This window comes from Simochromis diagramma, unplaced genomic scaffold (genome assembly GCF_900408965.1).
Source record: "Simochromis diagramma unplaced genomic scaffold, fSimDia1.1 OVJJ01000669.1, whole genome shotgun sequence".
Taxonomy (NCBI): Eukaryota; Metazoa; Chordata; class Actinopteri; order Cichliformes; family Cichlidae; genus Simochromis; species Simochromis diagramma.
This window is the reverse complement of record NW_024387458.1, coordinates 3075451-3086001: the sequence shown is the minus strand read 5'-3', so window position 1 is coordinate 3086001 and position 10551 is coordinate 3075451. Positions and strand designations below refer to the sequence as shown.

The 10551-nt window shown below is 39.9% G+C and overlaps 1 protein-coding gene across 1 annotated transcript; it reads left to right on the top strand.

The window, feature by feature from the left end:
• Positions 1–1257: 1257 nt before the first annotated feature.
• LOC120723089 lies at positions 1258–7805 on the top strand. The gene is made up of 5 exons (XM_040014396.1): positions 1258–1538; positions 1762–1836; positions 3231–3335; positions 3488–3641; positions 7204–7805. The coding sequence occupies exons 1-5, from the start codon at positions 1502–1504 to the stop codon at positions 7436–7438; spliced, it is 606 nt and encodes a 201-aa protein (XP_039870330.1). The 5' UTR covers positions 1258–1501; the 3' UTR covers positions 7439–7805.
• The last annotated feature ends 2746 nt before the right edge of the window (positions 7806–10551 follow it).

Sequence of the window (10551 nt, the reverse complement as noted above, 5' to 3'; positions counted from 1 at the left end):
GTCCTCTTTTCAGGCTATGCCCGGTCGGGCCCCATGGACTAAGGCCCGGCCACCAGACACTCGCCCTCAGGCACCCTCCCCGGGCCTGGCTCCAGGGTGGGGCCCCGGTAACCCTATCCCGGGCAGGGTAAACTGTTCCCTCGATGTTTTCCTCATAAGGGTCTTCTGAGAAGTGTCTTATCTTTTCACTTTGAAGCTGGTTTTGTGCTCTCTGCAGAATCAACTTCACTTTATGTCCCCTGACCGTGGATCCATGGTGCAAACTCTTGGGAATAAGTCTGCTCTGTCTACGTTTGAGGTTAAAGTGGAGGTGGTTTCCATAATCTGCTAGTTTTCTTGATTCCCTTTCATATCACAGCAGTTCAAGAATGTTCCTCCCAAAGTGCATGGTAATATGTCTGTATAGGTTCTCATTCATCCAGGTCATAGTAATCTAAGGAGTTTAGAAAGAAAGCAACTGGACTTCTTTAAATTCCTGGGAATCTCTGCCATTTGGTCTTAAAACTGAAGACACTCCAAAAAAAAATGAGGGTTAAAACAATTTCAAGAAACTTAAGGAAGTTCAGTCACTTTTCTTCCCCAACTCCTTAGTTCACGCTCATTGATGTTTACTGAACACATCATAGAAAATCCAACTCTGACTCAAATGCAACAACCTGCTTGTTTAACAGTTAAACAAGCAGGTTGCTGCATTTGATGGTGCATTAATTAGAAAGCCTCTGTGATGCAGAGCAGCTGTAACTGTGAAGTGAATCTTCTGAAAAGTCTACCAATTAAAACCTTTTACAACATACACATTTTTCATGCTGGGTTATGTTGACTGGCTCGAGCAGAATGAGTGCAGAGTCCTCAACATTTTTTCTGGTGCGCCGACCTTTAGAAGCTAAACAAAGATTACTTTCTGACCCATTATTAATACAAAATTATCACCCAAGTTAATATTATTTTAGCAGCAGCCACCACAAGTTTGCCCTGTCTATCACATTGCAGCTGCTGTGGCTTCCACCCACAATTTGAAAACCACTGAACTAAACATGTTGATCAGTGAATTTCACTTTATAAGCTAATCTGCGCTTCCCTTTTTACTCATTTCTCCATATTCAGTGTCTAAAATTAGCTACTAAAATATATGCGGGGGTTTTACTCGGACACTCACAAGGCTGAAATGGTTGCAGTCAAAGCTTTTTCTGACTGTGTAACAATTGAACTAACTTGTGATTTATTTTCTTCGGTAACCTCTTTCTCTAACTTTGGTAGGTTCGTCTTTGATCTGATCATGTTAAGTCATTGTCAGATCAGCATTTTCATCTGCTCGTTTTCCAACACTAGGCATGTTTAACAAGGATCTCTCAATGACACCATGGCACAAATACACTCAGACGCAACTGCAGCAAGCTGAGATAAGGAGGGCTGGGTTTCCTTCTTCCTCTGAGCTCCAGGAGGGAAATTATAGCCTCTAAAGACACATTGGGTCACAGACCTGCCTCGACTGCTGTCCACAATGATCCTCTACCTGCTCTTGCCTGCTTTTGTCCTCGGTATGTGTTTGCCTTCACTTGAGAGTTTTTCTTTAGATTTTGTGGACATTTCCTGCTTTTTGGATTTGCTTTAACATTTCCATGAATTGTTTTCCCCGTGTGTGGGGGCGTAATGAAGGAAACAGCAGAGGCAAATGAAAGTCAGAGTGAGAGAATTCCTTTTAAAAGTGGCCCGACTGGCATAGCTGATCGTAAGGAACATCTTTGAATTTGTTGTTTGCAGGTACTGTGACATCACAATCAGTCAACAGCACAGCGGGACAGCTCGATGAAGTTGGGAGGAACCAAACATTCAACAGTAAGTTCATTTCTTATTTCAAATACTTTGTACAACAGTGTCAAACACGGAAGTGGAGGCCAGAAATAGACCATCAAAAGCTCCATTTTGGTCTGGTGAATGGTTTACTCTTGTTTTTCCATTAGAAAAATGCAACTGTTGCCTATAAATTGTAACATAAATCTGATGACAGTAGACCGTAACCTTTGAGGGGTTTTATAAACAGATTGCTCATAAAATGCAGCAACATAATTAAACAAGTAAGAAAACGTGCTGTCTGGCAAATTCATTACCTTATCAATATTTTTACACCCTTTTTAATGTTTGTAAACACTGATTATGTGTTTTGAGGACAGAGCGCACCTGACTGCAGAAAGTGACTGATCTCCAGTAGTGTATCTGAAAAGATGGCATCTATACAAACTAAATGCACACAAATGTTTTCATCCATACATTTATGCATTTAATGCTCTTGTCCAAGATGTCACATGTCACATCCAGGATATTTAATACAGATATTTACTGATTTATTTCTGTGTAACAGACCAACATACTGTATAAGACATGGGCTGTGATTAACACATCTAATTGCAAAACTGCAGAATATATTCATAATCATTTAAATGCCACTAGGATTAAAAGAAACCTGTCCAACACAGCACATGTAATGACTGGATCCTGTGTTGGACAGGTTTGGGTGCTTGAGTGATCACAAAAAGTGTGTTATACTAGCTAGCCAAAGAGCAATTCAAAAAACCAGTTCATCCTGCTCAGAACAGGGTTACAAAGCTCCAGCCCTGGGCCAGGTTTATGGGCTCAAACCAAACACTTGGTGGCCTTAGACCATGAGACAAAGCCAACCCAGCCTAACAGAGAGGCATGGGCCCACGATGCAGGAGGGGGCGATAGAGGTTTGGTGCACTGTACCTTGGATTGTCTAAATAATTGCAGAGCGTTTTGTTCCAGCCTTTTCAGTGGGAGAAACATTTCGCCACTCATCCAAGTGACTTCTTCAGTTACTGACAGGACTGCTTTGATACGGTGATTTTGATAAATGACATGCAACTGTCTTCATAATGGACAGAATAAACAAGTGATTAAGTCAGCCAGGAAGCCAGGAAATTGTCTGCTTGAGACACAGATCAAGGCAGTTGGGAACTATTTTTTCATAGACTTGGAAACATCTAGTTGTTTTGCAGCAGAGGGAATTACCCCCTTCTGAACATAAGGAAGAATGCAGATTTAAAGGAATTTTGTATTGTTGTAAGTCCACCAATTACATATCTGTTTCTAAACAGGACTTATTGATGCATAAATCAAATTTAAATGCAAAACGTTTTCCACTTTGGATAAACAACCATTATGAATTCAAGGTGCAATAATACCTAGAGTGAAACAAAATGTTTTGCCTGCAGGTACACTGAAACCAAAGAATGTGACATCCACATTTTACGAAGAGAAGAAGGCGGTTGAGGACAAACTGCAAAGTAACGAAGGTTCTGTTATCACAGAAGATGAAGGTAAGTTAATGATTATCAGCGCGTCTTATTTACGTGCTTTGCATATAGTGCAGATTAAACATGAAAAATTTGTCCGAGAGTCAGCTTCTGTTTTATACGTGTGTCCTCCTTTTAGTTCATATGTGTCAGAAAAATCTTTGATTACTTTGCAGAGAGTTTCCAGGATGAGGAAAATAAAATTACTGGGGAAAACTGTGATCGGAAGTCACTGCAATTCTTCAGTACCAGCTACTGTGGTGCAAATTTTCACCTGGACATGTGGAATATCGGCAGAGATAACTGGTGTGTCCAGGAACGTTTCATCGGGTAACTGAATAAATATATCCACAAACCTCCATGTTTAACACACTGAATAATACTCGTTATGCATTTAAAAACTCAATATTCTGAAGGACAAAACAGCATGATTAGAATTATTGCTGAGAAATATGTAATCATCTTTTCTGGACTTCTTTGCATTAATTTTCAGTATTAAAGAAACATGACGTGACCTTTTAATCTTTATTCTTCAGAAAATCTTCAAAAAGCACAAAGATTCAGGGTAGTAGTGCTGTTTCACTAAAGTCTATGTCATAGACATGAAACTGGTGAAGTTTTGCTCCTGAAACTGTAAAATATTCCATAATTCTGGTCTATAGAGTGTTGAATAACAGGCTAATAAAATACTAGAATTTCACTCACAAAAGTTATAAACGTTTTGGACAGCCTCACATATGTCCAAATATTCAATTTTAAAGAGTCAATTCAATTAAAAATTCTTCAAAAAGCACCAACAACATAAACTGGATGGAAATTTCACATATTTGAACGTGAGAGTTTCTGGGGATTGACTCACTTTTGGTGCCAGCCCCATGTGGCCACTCGAGGAACTGCAGTGGGATGCTGCCACAGATGGGCTCTACAGGGCCCCCTTTAATATTTATGGAATGTAATTATGGGAATAAGAAAACACATCAATACCCAGTCAATTTTAATTAAAAAAATGTCCATACTTACATACAGAGCTTTAAAAGGAAATGGTAATGGGCTGGTTGTTTTAAAGCGCTTTGCTACTCTGAGCACAAAACTTGCCTCTTTTACCCAAGCACCTTTTTCTATGCTCTTTCTGTCTAAGGCCATATCCACACTAAATAGTTTTCGTTTGAAAACGCATCTTTTTCTCTCCGTTTTGACCTTCCGTCCACACTGCGATGGCGTTTTTGGTCAAGGAAAACTGAGATTTAAAATGCTCTCCAAAGTGGGTAAATTTAAAAACACAGTTTTCGAGTCGCAGTGTGGACGAAAATGGAGCCTTTTGAAAACGATGAAGCATTTTAGTCATGTGATGCAGTCACGTGACCAATTCAACTAAGATGGTGGACAGCAGCTGTTTTGTTTGCTCTCAGTTTTGACAGCCCTATTAAAGATTAATATCAGTCTGTACATGCTCCAGATAGCTTTTCTTCAAATTCTTTAATTCTCACTTGGTTTCGGTACTTTGTACTCTTGTGTTACTCGCAGCATTGTCAGTCCATTTAAAAATTTTGGTGCTTTTTCTCGACATTTTGCCGCGACGTTTCAAAGAGCCGTAAAGTAAATAAACGGCAGACGGAAATGATGCAGGTCAAATTGTCTTTTTTCAGTCATTTCAACTGAACTCTTCGGAAACGAGGGAAAAACTATGGTGTGCATGCGGAGCGTTTTTAGACGAAAACACATTTTTCAAATTTATCTGGATTAGACGTAGCCTAACATTCACACACACACACACACACACATATATACTCAGATGGATGCATCAGAGAGCAACTTGGTTAGTATCTTTCCCAAGGGTATTTGGCATGCAGACTGGAACAGAGAGGGATCGAAGCGCCAACCTTCCGATTAGAACAAGACTGAAGACTAGGTGAGGACAGAGGTGTTTTTACATGTACATTGTACATGTAATTCAACAATCATGAACTAATGAAAAATTAAAAATAATTGTCAGAGTGCAAAGTCAGTGTTAACAGTTTACATGCCAAATGTACCTTAGTATCAAAGTACTCCTGTCAGTGACATCAACAGTTGGCCTCAGCAGGCCATAACTGTCCACGTGCAGGAAGGAAAGCATGCAGAGAGTGTTTACCTCAAGCCCCATTTCTTCTGAAGTGGTCCATAGTTCCTGCAAGCTAACCTCTCGCTTATTTTCTTCATCTCTCACTTTACTCTGCAGCTTGTTCTTTCGTTCAGTTTCCAGTGGCAAAACATTTTTCCTTTCAACTTTATTTATACAGCGCCAAATCACAACAACAATTGGCGCTTCATATTCTAAGGTAGACCCTACAATAATACATGACACCAAACGAATAATTAAACAATATTTTTGTGATAAACTTTGATCAGCTGATGTCATTTTCAGTTGACTCGACATACCGGACGAATGTCTGCAGTACCCCTTTTGACCTCTAACCAGAGGGGCGCTGTTTCATTTGTTAAATAGAACAAAATGAAACATGCCATGCTAGTAGCAGTAGTAGTTTTTTAAGAAGTTAAAAATTCATATATATATATATATATATATATATATATATATATATATATATATATATATATATATATATATATATATATATAAAATCCTCACTCGCCCCTGTGGGTGGTCAATCCTTCAAGCTCGGGTCCTCTACCAGAGGCCTGGGAGCTTGAGGGTCCTGTGCAGTATCTTAGCAGTTCCTAGGACTGCGCTCTTCTAGACAGAGATCTCCGATGTTGTTCCCGGGACCTGCTGGAGCCACTCGCCTAGCTTGGGAGTCACTGCAAAAAGTTTTTTGGCTTTGAATATCCAACCTTGAAATTTTCAGATCATCTGAAGGTTTACTCAAATGAAAGCATGTGTTTTAGAGAATGACTGTTCAATGAAGTGCTTAACAACTCCTGACATGTGACTTTTGTGAGCGTCATCTGGGTGTAAATTTAGATCTTAAAAGTCACTGGCTACTACAGTTTTTAAATATATGTACCGGACTGGATGTGGGATATGGAAATACTCAAATATAGTAGTGTTTGCTTTGGTTCTTTACTGTAAAACAGTGATCATATCATCTAAATTACAAAGTACGTAGGAAAGAAGTCAAAAAGCCCATTAGGTCGATAACAAGTCACAAAGGGAAATATTCACCATCCAAACAGGCTTAAAGAGAACGAGTGCCTCTCCTGCCGAAGGGTTAATATGAGCAGTGGTCTCTTCCTTCAGCCCACTCTCTCCTTTGTTTAATTTCAAACAGGAAGCAGTTTAACCACAACAGTTTTTCTCAAGGTTGATTTGCTGCTCAGTTTCAGTGCCAGCACAACAGTTTCATCTCATAATCTTAAAATCTATGTTTTTATAATTTCTTATGAAATATGCCGCCACCCCACACAAAAGCGTATCAAATTAAAAGTTATTGGTGTATGTTTGTGATAAAAACTAAGAGATTAAATGTTATGGGAGGTTTTTGGGTGATGAAAGAAAATCGTCAGCTTTAAAGGAACTAAATCAACAGAAAAATGTAAAACTTTAGGGAACCAGAACTAGACAAACACAGCATAGAGGGAGATCGCAACAAGGGACAGAAGGAAACTAAGGACGTATGTGAGATGTAAGAGTGGCTACACCCATATTTTATGTGCTGTTTTGTTTTTGTTTTTATATCTGACTCTGTTGAGGTTTCTACTTTTTTACGTACTTTTGCTGCATTCAAGTCAAATTGTGACTGCAGGCTCAATAAGACACTTTCAAACATTGCAAGTTTCATACTTTAACTGATGAAAAAACAAATACAAGTACATTGACACATTTGAGCAAATATTCTTCATTATCAGAGGAGTTGTTTCACCCCCATCATTAACTTTTCTCCATCTATTGCAGAGCTTACAGTGAATTAACATACTGCGTGGAATCTCTGGCTAGTATGACCAACTGTTTCTTCCCAAACCCTGATATTCAAGACTTCTTTATCGACATCCATTTGAAATTCTTCCAGAACTGCACCAATGAGAATGATCCGATGACTGAAGATGCCCCTCAGAAGGTGGTGATTGGCCTCACTCTCCTTTCTGTGAGCTTCATCCCCATCATGGTTTATCTGGTCGCTCGGAGTTAGACGTGCACTTGTTGTACACAAGAATTTACTCCAGAGGCTGATGTGTGTATTTTTTTAACAAGATTTAAGTCATACGTTTAAATGTGGTTAAAAATGTGCTTTGTTAAGTCATCTTGTGTTTTTACGAGTATTGTAACACTTTCACTTTGCGTGGTAGACATCAGCAGCTATGCATAAGCGCTTGAAAGACAATTTGGCTGAGATGTTATGAACATGATGTTTAAAAAACAATGATACAGCACTGAGTTTGCTATTTTGTTTCATTTTTGTCTAACTGACAAATATGCAACATATTTAATTGCATAGTTTGACTGTGTAATCTATATAGAGGGAAAATGTATATGCAAATAAACTATATTACCTAAAATAACATCTTTTTTGTGTCTATATATAACATATGAGTCTGTGTTTTTTTCAGTGTAACTGGAAGAAAGACAGATTTTTCCCCCAAAATGTCACCCTAAGAATAATAATAACAAACAAAAAAGTATTTACGTGATACTCGTGTAGTTCTGCAAGAAGTTTTGTCATTTATCACAGACCAAAAAGTTTATTTATGGACACTTTTTAAAACCACTAAGGCCTCCAACTTCCGCCACTAACCACTCCTCAAAGCACCTGACCATATCGTTCCACCAAATTGTGCTGGTCAACATATGTCACCCCCCTGCACCATCACAAGGTGGTGATTCATCGAGGCCTCCTCAGGAACTGGAAGGACCCACAAACCAGACTCAACAACGTGTTTTAAGTTGAACTGTATTGATCTTTATTGTGGCAAAGTGTTTTTAAGAAACTGGGAGCAGGCAGGCTGAGTGTGGATCACAGATGTTTAGGAAGTTCAGGTGGTGATGTGGAGTGGAGTTGTTCCCAAACTGCAGGTAAATCTATGTGTGATCTTTGATTGTGAAGTCTTCAGACAGGTTGCTAACTGGGGCGACCTAAAGCCCCTTTTCCGTTTGAACCTACTCGGATCGACTTGCCGTGGATCAACACGACTCAACTCAGATCGACTGGTTTCCCATTAAAACCCAGTGTGCATGTTTGCCATCATAGCAACGGGTCTGGGTGTGATGTGATTAATATGCAACATGAGTGCTACAACAATGGTGGACAGTGAGGCAAGAATATACCTGCTGCTTGGTCTGTGGCTTTTCGTCAGTCTCGGGGACCACAGTGGGGTTTTGCAACCATTTGCCCCATTGTTTTTGTTTCAAAAATGGTGGTTTTAATTTTTGTGAATGAGACACTTTCATGACTCGTCAACTACTCGACCAGCAAATCGGTGGCATGCCATGTGACAACTTCACATTTTACTACCTGCTTGGATCGCTTGGCACCCGGGACAAGCAGGTACTAAAACGTACCTGGTACCAGGTACTATGACCTAATGGAAAACCCTGAAAACCATGGCGAACCATGATGAGTCCAAGTAGGTACTAATGGAAAAGAGGCTTAAGAGTCTTACTTGTAGCCTGATGATTCAATATATCAATGGGTGAGGAAGGGCTGACCCAGAGAGAGACTGAGAAGAAGAGAGAGAGAAGGGAAAAGGGAAGAAGAAAACAAAAACCCAGACCCACTCGGTTCATAACACCTAGGATGAGTTGCTGGGGCATTTAGCATTTCTTGTTTATAGAACCCTATAAAAGGTTAAAGATGTGGTTTACGTGCCCTAGGAATCATAAAGACACAAGAACAACCTTTCTTTAGCACATTTTTTAAATTTAATCCAGGTCATCTCAAAGGAAAACCACAGTTTCTTTCTGCACACCTACAGCACCCAAAACCACACACCAAGCCAACCCTCCCTTTTCTGTTCACCTAAGAAAATCCCAACGAAAGTTTATGGTGAGTTCAGTGATACCATTGTGCCCAACAAAAGAAAGTTCAGCGGCCGAAAATTAACCAGTGGTCTGCCAGGGAACCGTTGCACCACCTGTCCTTACATTTGTAGCCTGATGACTTTGTATTTACTGTTTCTAGAACCTTATAAAAGGTTAAAGCAGCTGTTTAGATGCCCTTCTTAATGAGTGGACACTTTGTACATTCAATTACATTCTTCTGCTACTATGAAATACTGATGTCTTTGTCTTGCAACAACTTCTGGGGGGGACTCAAATACTGATGGGACTATGGACCAAGTCAATATGGCACTGCTAAAACTGCTAACTTTGAAGAACATAAAGGATAAAGACAGAGGGACACATAAAAAGGAATAGATTAACTCAGACACTATAAGTAGCAGGTAAATAAGAGAAGAGGGAAGTGAACACACAGAAAACCACATGGGGATCTGAATTCCAAAATAAAAGTCAGCTTCAAAGTTTAAACAAAGAGATCTGAAGCAGAGATAAAATTCAAGAACCAAATTGTGACATTTATTGACTTCAAAATCAGACCAACTTCTCAGACAGCAACTGGCTTCCTTTTATACTCCACCTGCCTCTGGTTATATCTGGAATATTCTATTTTGCAGGGCGGCAAGACAAAAAACTTTTTTACATAAATCGACATCAAACAAAATCTGGAACCAAAAAAATTACATATTTACATATATTACATATTGTCGCTCTGTGCTCCATCACCCCCACACAAGCTGGATTTTAGGCCTTTGTTTCATGTTGGAGCTGAACTGAGGGATCTCAGTCTGCTTGACGAAAGAGACCGGTCGCATATGTTACACACTTGATAAGTTACTTTTAATTGAAACATCCTAAATAACTTTTTACAACTGTATATGTGCATTTAATAGCGGGAATGAGGATCAGCACCTCCAAATCTGAGGCCATGGTTCTCAGCCGGAAAAGGGTGGAGTGCCCACTCCGGGTCGGGGATGATTTCCTGCCACAAGTGGAGGAGTTCAAGTATCTCGGGGTCTTGTTCGCGAGTGATGGGAGAAGGGAGCCGGAGATCGACAGACGGATTGGTGCGGCGGATGCAGTGATGCGGATGCTGCACCGGTCCGTCGTGGTGAAGAGGGAGCTGAGTGTAAAAGCAAAGCTCTCAATTTACCGGTCGATCTACGTCCCTACGCTCACCTATGGCTACAAGCTGTGGGTAGTGACCGAAAGAACGAGATCACGGATATGAAATGAGCTTCCTCTGAAGGG